At 40.1% G+C, this 14,616-nt stretch overlaps 1 protein-coding gene across 1 annotated transcript in view; it reads left to right on the forward strand.

Annotated features, from left to right (window-relative positions):
* KLF15 (KLF transcription factor 15) overlaps positions 1–13,551 on the forward strand; it is a 30,438-nt gene extending 16,887 nt beyond the window's left edge. The window contains exon 3 of the mRNA XM_077451754.1: positions 9,226–13,551. Within this exon, the coding sequence (XP_077307880.1) occupies positions 9,226–9,394 (169 nt within the window). The 3' untranslated portion in view covers positions 9,395–13,551. The remainder of the gene's footprint in view (positions 1–9,225) is intronic.
* Positions 13,552–14,616: the final 1,065 nt, after the last annotated feature.

Raw genomic sequence — 14,616 nt, forward strand, 5'->3', positions numbered from 1 at the left:
TGTGTGAATAGAACTTTCTACAAGAGTAAATCAATGGTACTTTCCCTTATAATACACATACCTAACAGATAATTGCTCTGGGTGTGTTGGAGAGGATACTTGTGTTTGTAACCTGTAGTACACTCTCAGTGTTGTTGTATTAACAGGATCAGATTAGATCTGCTTTTGCCTGCATCCTTACAACCTGTTATAACATGTGACCTGTAATGTCAGGGAACATGGTATTCTAGTGACTCATAAGTGACTTTAACTCCCGAGATGACAGCAACCTGCCAATTCATTGACTTTCAAAGTTTGTCTTTGAAAAGTGAAGGTAGTTGTAGGGGGGTCAGTGCTCATGCCTAACATGACCAAGCTTAAAATCTGCCAAAAATAGGGGGCGCGTGATGTGTAACTTAAATAAGCTGCAGAATGGACTTGCTGTGGAAACAGGTTACACATATTACTGTACAGATCTCCTGACCGGCGGTATGGATTTTCAGCCTGCAAGGTCAGGCGTGACTGTAAAGTCATTCTTACGCAGGTTGTGGTCTTGTGAAAAATTGTCTATGACTTAAACACCATGTGGACCTATGCGTGCCAAATTTCAATGATCTGTTTTATGGTCAATCATATGCATAGCTAAGTTTAAAAGGATAGTTCTGCTGAGTTGATGAACATAATGTCATGATGCATAGATATTTTTTAAAGGACGTCAGATCATTACATATCTCATTGTCAAGGGTGCAAGTATGGTGGGCACAATTGCTTTTTGGGCCTGTAATAGTTGATGAACATAGGGCTTGTTTACTACACCAGGGAAGTACAATCTGATGTAGCTGTGTATGGTAGCCAAATCAGCTTCTAACTTTAGCTTGATCAATTAAGCTTTGACAAAAAAATGGAAGCTGGGAAGCTGATTTCTATGCAGAGCTGCACCAGATTTTGCACTTTCCAGTTTTAGTAAATCAACTCCATAATATCATGATGCATGGACATTTTTTTAAAGGACCTCAGGTCATTATATATCTCACGATCAATTATGGTGTGCAAGTATGGTGGGCACCACTGCTCTTGTGCCTGTGATAGCTCTACTGAGTGGATGGACATAATGCCATGATGCATGAACATTTTTTTTTAAAGGACCTTCGGTCATTACATATCTTACTGTCAAGGGTACAAGTATGGTGGGCACAACTGCTTATGGGCATGTGACCATGACTTCTACTACTCTACCACCCTAGCTCATAAGGTATCCACAGGCCACTTGATATGAACCCTTATTTTTGTATATCTGTAAACTCTGCCCAACCAAGAAAGCCATCACCTGCAGCCAACTGGCTATTATACCCATTCTATACAGGCAAAAATATGTGAACAACCCACCAAATGATTTGAGGTTAGGTTTTTCTAGTGAAGAGTAGTAATAATGCTACATCATCCAAAGACGTTTTAGACAATTGTGTACTTCCAACCTTATGGTAACAGTTTGGGGAGGGCCCTTTTATGTTCCATGACTGTACCCCTGTGCACAAAGCCAGCTCCATGGGTTGATGAGTCCGGTGTAGAGAAACTTAAGTGGCCTACACAATGCCCTGACCTCAACCCTATTGAACACATTTAGGATACATTTGAATGCTGATTATGAGCCAGGTCTTCTCATCCACCATCAGTGCCTGACCTTACAAATGTTCATTTGGCTGAATGGGGACTAATTCCCACGAACATATTCAAAAATATTGAGGAGAATGCCTGCCTTTACACACACATGAACTTTAATGGCATCCCAGTCTTAGTCCGTAGGGTTCAATATTGAGTTGGCCCGCCCTTTGCAGCTATAACAGCTTCAACTCTTCTGAGAAGGCTGTCCACAAGGTTTAGGAGTGTGTCTATGGGAATGTTTGATTATTTTTGATTATTTTTTTAGATGCGCATTTGTGAGGTCAGGCACTGATGTGGGCGAGAAGGCCTGGCTTGCAGTGTCCACTCTAATTCATCCTAAAGGTGTTTTATCAGGTTGAAGTCAGAACTCTGTGCAGGCCAGTCAGGTTCCTCCACCGTAAACTCGCTCATCCATGTCTTTATGGACCTTGCTCTGTGCACTGGTCAAAATCATTTGGTGGAGGGGGGATTATGGTGTGGGGTTGCTTTTCAGGGCTTGGGCTTGGCCCCTCAGTTCTAGTGAAGGGAACTCTTAAGGCATCAGCATACCAAGGCATTTTGGACAATTTCATGCTCCCAACTTTGTGGGAACAGTTTGGGGATGGCCCCTTCCTGTTCCAACATGACTGCACAAAGTAAGGTCCATAAAGACATGGATGAGTGAGTTTGGGGTACCATTAAAGTTAATGTACGTGTAAAGGCAGGTGTCACAATACATTTGACAACAGAGTATATTATACATATATATCCTGTGTGTGTGTATATATATATATATATATATATATATATATATATATATACATATTATACATAATTTTTCTGATGTAACTTGTTCTGTAGGAGCTTCCTTAGCTAGGTAAGCTTTATGTGTTGAGCCCTAATTCTTAACGACGAAAACCTACATGTCTTTCACAACTTTCAATTCTGAAAGCACAACCTGCCCATTGCAGGGAGAGTGACACAGTCCTGTAAAAGGAGACTGAGCACAGATAGATTAGACAATTAAATTTCACATTAATATTGTACGATCCCTTCTGCCAATGATGTCACACTGTGTTGATTTGTAGGCTCTTCATCAGCAATACTGCATGTTGACAGGCGTTTGTCGCACCCCTCCCTGGCGCTGTACGTTGTGCCATGCCTTATTTTATACATTATTTATTTAGCCTAATTGATGTGCTCAACTCCGTGTTACTTATACATGAGGAGAAATTCAATTACCAAGGAATAGGAGTGGAAAGAGAATTAGCTGGATGTCTGCAAAGAGCCCGATCACAACACTACCTCCTGTTTTGGGTGGATTGGCCCTTTAAAATAGGTAAACAAAGACATATTTAGTAAATCTTTGCAATTTATATGCACATCTCCCCATGTTTTATCCTAAAATACAGTACAAATATCTGATACAAAATATCTGTTGATCTGAAAGAAGTCAAGCGAGCTCCCAACTTTCTGTTTTAGCTGACAACGTTGCCTTTTCCTCATTTTTAGAACATAAGGAGGACTCGGAGTTGTTCTATAGTCCAGCAGGAGAGGAAACACACACAAGTCTTTCAAGCTCAACTAACGGAAAAAATAGATAGATAGATAGCTAGATAGATAGATAGATAGATAGATAGATAGATAGATATAAAACCTCCGTATACAGATCCCTAAACTTGCAGTTGATCCAGACGAAGAAAAAAAAAAGCTCTTATAAATCATGGTCCAAATTGCTTCACCGGGAGAAAGAAATCCTTACTAACCCCCAAGGCAATCGAATATTCCCCATATCAACAGTCTCTAGTGTTATTGCTCATAATATTTAGAAACAATGTAGCCAAATCAGGTAGTTAAATGGCACAGATTCAGAAGTCAAATCCATCCATTTTACATTTAAGGAGGTCTCTGGACTCAGTGGATTATGTAGAGTTTACAGTAAAGTAAACTGAGAGTAATTTGCGGCATCAGCAGTGTTTGCTGAACAAAATGAGCCGTTCACTGTTCTCAATTGAATTTTTTTTTATTTTTTATTCAGAGCTCCACATTTCAGTGCTTATTGAACCCCTGTAAAACAAAAAAAGTGAACCGTAAAATCACAACACACAAAAATGCACATGTGACTACAGAGACTGCCAAACCTCCGAAGGGGGCAATTCGAACCCTGAACTCCCCCCCCCCCACCAGGGTACAAGGCCCCTGACAGGGACAAGGCACTCCATAGTCTACATAGGCTGCTTAGTGTTGGTCATCCAAGTACTTGGAGGGGGGCTCTCCCTCAGACCTTAACCCCTCTGGGCCACAAGAGTCCTGGCAGGGCAAGGTGCTCCATGGTCTACCTAGGCCAAAGCCAGTTGGACCCCATTTCTTTGGGACCTGCCAAAGCCTGTCCTCCAAGTACTTAATGCAGGGGCTGTCCTGAAGAGAGACCTCCTGGTTGGGGAGAGGAAAAAGCCCCAAAGGCCTCAACATCAGGGCAGGTCCTGGTAATCTGAACCCTTAGTCCGGGTGCATGAATATAAAAACATAACAAAAGTACACACCGCTGGCATTTCGGCCGGTGTAAAAATTGCTCCAAGCTGGCAAAAAGGCCATTTCAAGAAGCGTGTGCAAAAAAAGCACAAAAGGGACATGACCAAGTGCCAACACCCCTGTGATAACGCTCCTAGGGGGGCACTTCACTGGGAGCTCCTTGCATCTCTCAGCCCCAGAACAGACAAATGCAGCCCAATTCCTACCAGCAAGGCATTAGTACTTAGGAAGAGCTCTGGAAAAAAAGCCCAGAAAACTGATTACTAAAGATACTATCTTTATTTTAATCTTAACCAAAAACAGAGAAGCGATCACTGCTTGTAGGCCCAGAACTGCTCTTTACTTGAACTGTGATTCCAAGTGGATTCCTCCCTGCTATTTTCCTCACCAGAGTCACCAACTAAGGCTTGTTTTTGGACATGCGCTTGTGGTTGGACACATTATCAGAAAAATTACAAACGATGGGGGACTCTAGCATTTTTCCTTGTAATATACTACCATGAAAAATACATTCTATGCCATAATCTGTAGGTTAGGAAGAGCAGAAAGAAGACATTTTGACTCTGTGCCTATCTCTGGAGGTCAGGAAAAGGGCACCTGGCGGCTGAAGATTACATTTTTGGACACTGAATATATTAGGAGAAGTTGTCTATGTGCAATGTAACTCCAGTTCTGGAGAATAGGTGGGATTGTTACCAGATGAGTCAGTAGCAGCTGGTTTGAGGAGCAGTGTCACATTGCTCTGTGTTGCAACAAGAGACGCGAAATCTATTGTCACAATGTTTGCTGGCATGGAAGAACATATGATACAGTGTGTCAAATCATGTTTCATCTGTACTCCCACCTAGCAATATACAGTAGAATGAGTATATAGTCTTATATAGGATAGGATACGACAAAGGCCAACAAACCTAAAGTACAACTTGGTTCCTATAAAAGAGTAATTCATAAGGTAAAGGACTGAAAGAAATTTCGGGGAAAGTTTTGGCCTTGATGAGAGAGCTTTCTCTAGACAGAGCTCATTTCCTGCCCAATTTTCTATGGCAAACAGGGCTTTACTATATAACAAATGTAAATAAAATGTTTAAAGAATTAAAATACATATATGTGAAAAACATAAGCACAAAACATAACTGTTTTGCATAAATGTTAATGTGTTTTAAGTTTAGGATATTTTAGTATAAAAAAAAATCACAATACTATAACATAAAGCAAAACTATGTTAAACGAGAAAAAATAAAAATTAAAGCAAGAAAATACTAGAAACAAAAACAACAATAAAACATTAAAGGAGAAGTATGGGGTTTAAAAAACAAACATATATACTCACCTCTATGCTGCAGCTGTCCCCTGCCGGCTCTAAGACTGAGAACTATGCCATCACATGACGGTTGATTTGCTCAGCTCTCGGTCTTTCAGAGCTGAGAGCAGTGACTGTCACTCGTTGCTCTCCACTCTGCCCCTCCAGCACTAACTGGGAAAAGGGGCAGGCGCAGCTGGCTTCGGCTCTCTGCTGAGTGCTGAGAGATGGAGCCAGCTGTCAATCAGGCAGCTGGGTGGAACCTAACAATACTGTCAACATTGGTCCAGAAGCTGGAGCGGCTCTGTGATCTCAGCTGACAGCAGACTTTAGCCTGCTGTCGGCTGATTCTGGGCAAAGGTAAGTGAACTTCTGTGACCCAAAAGAGAAGTATGAGGAAAAAAAACTTTGACCATATTTCTCTTTTGAAGGATAACTCCACTTTCATAAAAAAAAAAAAAGCAAATAAAACAAAAATAACATATACAATTGCTACACAAGTCATATTGTAATTTAATGTTACAATATGATGTGTGTACTGCAGTGCTGTCATTTTCTGTAAAATTCAATGTGATATGGCAACCTGAAGACATTCTGTACAACATTGGTGTAAAGGACACCTCCAAAATTGGAATGAATCAATCAATCAAAACCAGAAATAAATACAGACATTAGGATTTTCTATGGGGTTCAATTAAAGCAACCTTTGATGCTATCCCCTTGCGGTCAACCAAAACCACTAATTTACAGCATAATCAAAAGTAGCAAAAATGTACACAATGATATCCCTTTCTACCCAGCCTAAGGCTACCTTCACATTGGGTCTGCGGCCGCATTAGCGGCTGAAGATGGGGTTAAAAGCGCCCATGTTACGGCGCTTCGGAAGTGCTTCCCATTCATTCTAAAGGGCAGGGGCGTTGGGAGCGGTGTAGACACCGATCCCAAACCGCCCAGAGATGCTGCTTGCAGGACTATTTCTAACGTTCCGCAAGTGCACCGCCCCAGTTTGAAAGCACTCGGCATGGGAGGCAGTTTTTTTTAAGGCACTTTACAGGCACTATTTCTAGCGCTAAATGCCAGAAAACTGCCTCTAGTGTGAAAGGGGTCAGAGTTAAGTCTTGTTCACACTTGCAGCTGGGAAGCAATAAAAATAGGCAGTCGGGTTGCAGTTTTACCAAACGCTTATCTTAACCTCACACAGCGAGCAGAGGGGGTTATACACATGCCACAGTGGCAGCAAATTTTTACTCCCGTTGGGTTCAGTGGGTGGTACCTCCACTTAATGCAAGTGAATGGGGCCCAGCGCAACTGCCCTGCAACCGTGTACAATGTGTTTGGTTGCAGCATGGTGGTGCCAGCTTATCAGGGTTAAAGCGGAGTTACATTCAAAAATTAAACTTTCGCTGTCCGGATTCCCCCCCCCCCCGGTGTCAGATGTGCCACCTGTCAGGGGAAGGGGGAAGCAGATACCTGTCTAATACAGGTATTATTCCCCACTTCCGGCAAAAGATCGCCGCATTATCCGCGGTGATCTACGCCATGTCTGGCCCCTCCTCCGCCCCCCCGCTGTCTTCCCGGAGACACACAGGTCCCAGAAGACAGCAGGGACCACTCAAAATGCGCAGCATGACTCACGCATGCGCAGTAGGGAAGCAGGTTGTGAAGCAGCAAGACTTCACTTCCTGATTCCCTTACTTAAGATGCTGACACCTCCACCCGGAGCAGAGGAATGGGTCAGCTTTGGGTGATGACATAGCGGGTGCCCTGGACAGGTAAGTGTCCTTTTTTTAAAAGTCTCTTTTTTTTTCAGGCGGAACTCCACTTTAAACTGGTGGTGAGGAGGTAATATATTGCATACCAGTCACCTATGGGGCAGCAAATCACCTCCCAGCCACCTATATGACTGCAGTAAAGCAACCCACCATGAACCATTTTTATAGGGGTGGCAAGGGATGCCATTAATGTAAATGAGTCTTTAAATACAGTGTGAAATGGTTAGAGCCTTTGTGCATTGTTATTGCTGTCTGTGCTCCCATCAGGCAGATTTCTCCTTATTTCTTGTCTATTTGACAGAACAGTAAGTGACTGAAAATATATACTTACATAGGTCTCCATAAAACTCTATGTTATTCTTCTGCTGCATTTGGATGTTGTCATAGACTGTAGCAGTGCCTTTAAATACATCTGGCACATATCTATTCTGGCTTAAGAAAAATTATCATGGATTATTTCATTTTGCTTACAATTAGGGATTACAGATTCAGCCAAGAGAAGGGATTTGGCTTTTTTGTTCTATTAAACATTTCCAACTTTTGAATATGTCATCGATATATCTGAAATTCACTTTCAAGAAAAACAGATGCAAATGTGAGAGAGATAAAGACATTTTAAAACAAGAGACACCACAGTATCTCTAAAGTGCTCTCCGGGAACATTCCCCAGCTCCAGGAACCCAATATTTAGGTTTTGGGGCAGTGGATCCACATTTGCATGACAGGTGTGGTCATCATACCCAACCATTACATCGGACCATAAACTAGTCAACATGGCGGATACATTATTAATGCTTTTACCTTCCAAAGGTGGGGTCCTATGCTCAGGTCCCATCATGGACTCAATGTGTTTGTATGTTCTCTTTATGTGTGTGGGTGTCATTTAGGTGTGCCTGTTTCTTCCCACAATTCATTAATCTTCTGATAAATGAATCTGCCTCTGGCTAAATTGGCACCACTATGTGTGCTTGTGAGTGTGGCAGGGGCATTATTATTATTAAGCAAGGAGATGAATGGTTCAGGTTTCTTGGTTCACATAAAGCAAAAAGGTTATCATTAGTAGGAAAAGAACAGTTTTAGTGATAGAGCTGATTAGCATTTACAATCAGGAATTGTTTCATAGACAAATATTTTTGGGGTAAAACTGGGACTGCTGGCATGCATGTAAGTGGAGGTAGCATTTAATATGTTTTTGGAATCTGATGATGGGGACGGTGGTCCATATATATAAAGCTTTTAACCCACAAGTCTGTAAAACATCCTTTCTCAACCTTTTTACCCTAGAGGAAGACTAGAAAAAATGCTCAGGTCTCCTAAACTATTGGGTCTTCTAAATTATCCATTCTAAAGGCAAATCATCGAGGGTCAGTGATAAAAATAAATGCTCCTTACAGTGGAGGTCAGTGGAAAAATGCCTCACTTACAGTTGTAGGCAGAATGCCACCTCTGCAGATAGCTAAAAAAGATTCTTGGAGCTGCTGGCTCTGTCAAGTGGTTCTGGTGGCACAAGTGATTAGTCCTGGAACCATACAGCACTGTCAAATGGGATGTCAATCAGCCACAGCTCAAGGAAGCACTAGCAAGCTCTGGAGGAACCCTACTGAAAAAAGACTGCTGTAAAGCATGACCAGCTCTACAAATACCCTTGACCCAGCAATGAGCAAGGTTTCAATGTTGTTCATTGGATTCAATAGACACACTTCATAAGTCCACCCTGTTCTAATGAACCAATGCTGATAATAGGTACATGTGACCATAGTACTTGGTTTTAAAAATCAAGTCTCCCAACCTGCAGATAAGGTTGTTCTGTGTGGCAGAGCTGTTTACATTATAGAACTGAATGGACAGAAATACAAATCTTTTTAAAAGTAAAACAGACACTCCATCAGTGTATGTAGTTGTTTCCTGGGGTTCAGAACGTTGGACATTGTTGTGATAATGGATTGTATTCTTGGTTGAGTTTTTATGTTGAAATGTTTTTTTTTTTCCTCTTTTTTGTAGGTTTTCCCGGTCTGATGAGCTGTCCCGACACCGACGGTCTCACTCTGGGGTCAAGCCTTACCAGTGCGCTGTCTGCGAAAAGAAATTTGCCCGCAGCGACCACCTGTCCAAACACATCAAGGTGCACAGATTTCCAAGGAGCAGCCGCGCCACCCGCTTATCAAACTGAACGCGATAGTATCAGCAACCTGCGTAGAGTTGAAGCCCAAAGCACTTTGTCCATCTCCCCATCGTAACTTATTGTGTGTAATAAAAAAAAAGACCTTTTTCGGTTTCGACTGGACAGTTGTAACTCCACGTTTATTTACCATGGCTGTGAATGGAGCATCCTGGAAGGACCAGGGAATTCATCTGCGTCACATTCTGGAAGTTAACGGTTATATGGGAGGGGGTATTAAATAACTTGATTCCGTTATTTATTTTTTTCTCATTTGAAGTCCAATTATTGGGTCAGTAAATGTGTATCTTTTGAAGTATCTTCAGTTCAAATGATCATTTAATAGAACATTATTTAAAACTGGTCTCCACTTCAGCTGGCCATTTTGTATAGAAATCACTTGTGGCTCAAAAAGCGTCCTCCCAGCAAAGGTGCTAAATATAGAGAAAAATAGCAATACGTGTATATAAAATGTGCATTTTAAAAAGGCAGGTTTTATAAAAGTTCGATATGCTTAGATATTTTTAATGTGGCATAAAGGAATTATAGGATTATATATAATATCCACATATATTATACTGTTTAAAAGCTGCTAATAGGCAGACAACTTGTTGGCTAAACCCACCCGCAAGCCATTTTATTGGTTTACACAAGCAGCTCTCTTGATTGCTAAGCCCACACACACTATCAAGCCATCAGAGATGATCATGTTGATTCCCACTACCAGCAGCTGCTAAACCCACATGCTCAAGAAAAAAAAAGGATGCAATTTTGTTGGTTACTACAAAGCAGCCATCTTGCTAGCTAGCTAAGCTTACACCATGAAGTGAACAGAGAAAGCCATGTTGTCGGTTACTACCAGCAGCCAACGTGTTGGCTGAACCCACACTATCAATAAAACAGAGACAGCTATATTGTTGGTTAATTCTAGGCACCATTTTGTTGGCTGAACCTATACTCTTGATAAAACAGAGCAAGTCATGTTGATGGTTCCTACTATGTAACCATCTTTCTTGCTAGCTAAGCCTACACTCTCAAGTAAACAGAAACAGTCATGCTTTTGGTTACTACCAAGCATCATCTTGCTAGCTAAGCCCACATTCTCAAGCAAACAAAGGCAGCCATGTTGTTGGTTGATACCAGTTAGCTGAACCTACACTCTCAAAACAGAGGATGTAGGTTGTTAGTTTCAGGCAGCCATATTGCTAGCTAGCTATCATGTTGGCTGAACCCACACTATTAAGAAAACAGGTTCAACCATGTTTCTGGTTGGCTGAACCTACACTCTTGTGAAAACAAAGCAAGCCATGTTGATCGTTCCTACAACCATCTTGCTAGCTATTAGCTAACTAAGCCTACACTCTCAAGTGAACAGAGGCAGCCATGTTGTTGATTTCCACCATCACCTGTTTTGTTAGTTAAGCTCATACTCTTCAGCCAGCACAGGCAGCTATGCTGTTGCTTTCTTCCATAACCCATCTTTTTGGCTAAACCCTTACAAACAAGCAATGGCAACCATGTTAGTAGTCACTACAAGACTGCCATTTTGCTAACTGAATACACACTCATCAAAGATCAGGGAGTGTATATAAGTATAGAGAATATATGTAGAGAGTTACTGCAGGGCAATTGTACAAAAATTGAGGAAAATTTGGAAGCTGTCCATGGCAACTGGTCAAGACATTGGTAACTCATGGTTGCCATTGGCAGCTTCTCCATTCTTGCCAAAGTTTTTTTACATCAGCCCTACTAAATGGTAACACAAGAAAGACATCTCCCATTGACTGTCTTTCAATATAGGATTCTTGGAGAAACAAACTGACAATTTTCGTACTTCTAACAAAGATTCACCATTACCTTGGTCAACATATAGGCCAAATAAGTCTTCACCAAACATGAGGGTTTTTCCTAAAGATGGCAATACAAAGAGCAGTAATCCCATTGCAGCCAATCAGATTTTTTTTTTTTTTATCAAAAGCATTTCACTGGAAGAAAAAAACCTCATTGGTTGGTTTGCCTCAATGAAAAAGTTGGTCTATCTTAAATTATGATATGAAAAGATAATTACTGTCCCATTTCTTGATTTTATTTATCTCAGCCTTTCAGTGGAACTTTTCCATTTCTCAGTAAATAAAAATACCCCCCCCCCCCCCCGCCCAAAATAAGGATGTAGAAAAAAAAAGATATCATATTGTGACATTATGGCTGAAAGCAGACCATCTTAGGAACAGAAACCACACCAGTATTTATTAGTCTTAGCAAAAATCACTTTTATAAATTATATAAAATGACTGCTATGTACTATAATACTTTTTTGCACATTTTGGCCTATATTCTTTTCTTGTGAACAAAGAATGTATCACCGTATCGGATGTTATAAATTCTTTGCAAGGTCTCAATATGCCAAAAAAACATCCTTCGTATCCTAAACCAGTCTGACGTTTTATGAGGGATCTGCTGTGTTCTTCTGATGGGTAAACCAAGTCCATGTTAGCTTGAAAATAATACACTTTTCACAAATAATTTGCCACTGTTATCTCAAAGGATGAAGAAAAAAAATTGCTATTTTTTAATCCTGTATTAAAAAAAAGCAAACAAGAATGAATTAAAAAAAAATATTAGATTAAAACCTTTCACTGCAAGGCTATTTAAAAATATTGATACTTTATATACATATCCTTTACACCGAAAATATGCACAAACCTAGGAGGATCCTTTATTTTCATTACCTAAAAATCCTTGCCTTTCAGTAATAAACAAATAATTAGATAGTACATCTTAATAATATGTATAAAAATATTAATAATACAAATAATGCAAAAGAATACATTTACAAAGGTAGAATCATTGGTGGGTGAGTTATACGCCACGACAATTAAAAAAATTATATACAGAATGTATTCCAATATTGCCATTTTGTTTTTGTTTTTTTTCTTTTACTTGTTACTAAGCTGTGATTGCCTCTGGTTCTGTTTTTTTTTTTAAAAAAGCCTTCCTTCTTATAATATACATTATATCAAATACTGCAGATTTTTGGCCTTTTTTTTTATAAAAAAAATCTGTGCGTTTATGATTGTGTTAGTTACAGTACAACAGTATCCTCATTAAATCTATTTTTATATTGCAAGTGCGGTGTTTCGTTTTCTACCAAAAACAATGTGTATGAACTATTTTATAGCCAATATGTTTCACCCCTCCAGTGCCTCACCGATGACCACTGAACAAAATATCGCCAGGAAAATTTTATCTTTTTCCCATGTGTGGGAAACGAAAATAATTATTTTTTTGCGTTTGTGTCCTGAGGTTGAAATATTGCTGTTAATTATTTTGAGGACATATTCTGCCTTAATAGAAGACAATGGAAATTAGATAGAAAGTGTTTATTTTCTGTATACAGAGCAAAAAAACAACAAAAAAAAACAAAAATATTTTCTGTAAGCTGTCCTAAACTGTTTTGTTGCTGGATTTTTTCTGAATAGTGCTGCTTTTGTGACATAAATAGGTATCTCTGGCTTCAAAGGGGTTAATCAACCGTGCATTCCTTATCAATGTAGATGTATGTGTGTATCAGACAATCTTGTATCAAAGGCAGGTTCGCTACAGTTGTTCATTGGCGCCAACGAAAGTTAAAATGGACTCTTATCAGTTTGCATTGATGGTCAAAGTAGCGAGCCCTTACATCTTCTCCAGAAAAGAAAAAAATGTATCCGAGCCATTTTTGGGTCAATATCCAACATGGCCACCACAAACAAAATTGCAGCTTCTACCAAGTGCAGCTGAATGATCCCTTCGTACAGCTCGGATATCAAGCTATAAATGCAGGGAGCATGGAACCAGATCAATTATCACTTTAAATGCTCCTATGTATCAAGTTTTTGGGGGTTTGGGGTTGACAAGGATCCCCGCCATCTTCCTTTCTTATCAGTCTGCCTATGAACAAGAAGTTTACTCCTCCTCTTATGAATGTATGTAAATACTGTATATATATATATATATAGAAAGCTCCATATAAAAAAAATGCCTTTAATAATGTATCAGAATTTTATGTAAATTAATTCAAAAGTTAAAATATCTCTATGATGCCATGTACATAAAACAATACTGTATTTTTCTTCTATGGTCCTCATAAAAAAGTATATTTACTTTGACAATAAACTAAAAGAAAATAATTTGTTTACTTGTTTTTATTAGTTTATTTTTTATTGGATTTGTGAATATATATACAGATGTTTATTTTTATTAGGTTTGTGAATATAGTATATGTATATATAAGCTTGAGATTCTTGCTCATGAACACTTCTCTTATTTTTTTATTTTTTTTTTACATAATAATTTTATTGAAATAAAACAGAACAGGATAAACATCGTGCACTGTACAACGCAGCATTTCAGTGCGTGAGTCCAAAATACAAAAGTACCTTATTGAAGTAAAGGGGTGAGCCTCGCTAAACAAATATCAGCTCCCTAACAAGGCCTGCAGAAGCAAGCTAGATGCAAAGTATACAAATGCACATTACAGCTTCACCTTAGTAGCTAGTGGAATTAATAGAAAAAATATAGCAGATACGGGAGAGAAGAAGTTGCGGGGAAAGAGAGAAAGGGGAGAGAAGAGAGAGGGGAAGAAGAGAAAGAAAAGAGAAAAAAAAAATAAAAGGGGGGGGGGGGGGGGGTGGGAGAGAAGGAAAACGGGGGGAGGAAAGGAGGGAGGGACAGGGCAAAAGGGGGGTCTTCCTGTACCCATCAGTCGCTCTCCAGCCAGGCCAGCTGCCCACCACTACTTGCTGTCGCTCCATACAAGGAAAAGTCCCTAGTTAGTTTAAGAATTGTAGGCTCGAAAACGTTGTGTCAGTTTAAAGTGGGTCCAACATGCCCACGTATTTGTGAATTTCGTAATACGCTCTTGGGAGATGTGAATTAGCTCCTCTAGTTCTTCTATTTTCGAGACCCTCTGAAACCATTCTCTCATCGTTGGAGTGTGCCTCGATCGCCAATGTACCGGAATACACAATCTGGCCGCATTTACCAAGTGCATGGCCAATGACTTATAGTAAGTAGTTTTGGGTAGACTTGTGTGGTGTAGCAAGTACTGGGCCGGGGAGTAATCCAAGGTGTACGTGGTAATATGTGTAATAAGCTGGTGTACTTCCCTCCAGAAGGGTTGTAGGGCCTCACAGGCCCACCAGATGTGGAGCATCGTTCCCTTTGCGTTGCCACATCGCCAGCATTTGTCTGGA

The sequence above is a fragment of the Lithobates pipiens genome, unplaced genomic scaffold, assembly GCF_037356315.1.
Source record: "Lithobates pipiens isolate NorthernLeopardFrog02 unplaced genomic scaffold, aLitPip1_a1.2 Scaffold_23, whole genome shotgun sequence".
NCBI lineage: Eukaryota > Metazoa > Chordata > Amphibia > Anura > Ranidae > Lithobates > Lithobates pipiens.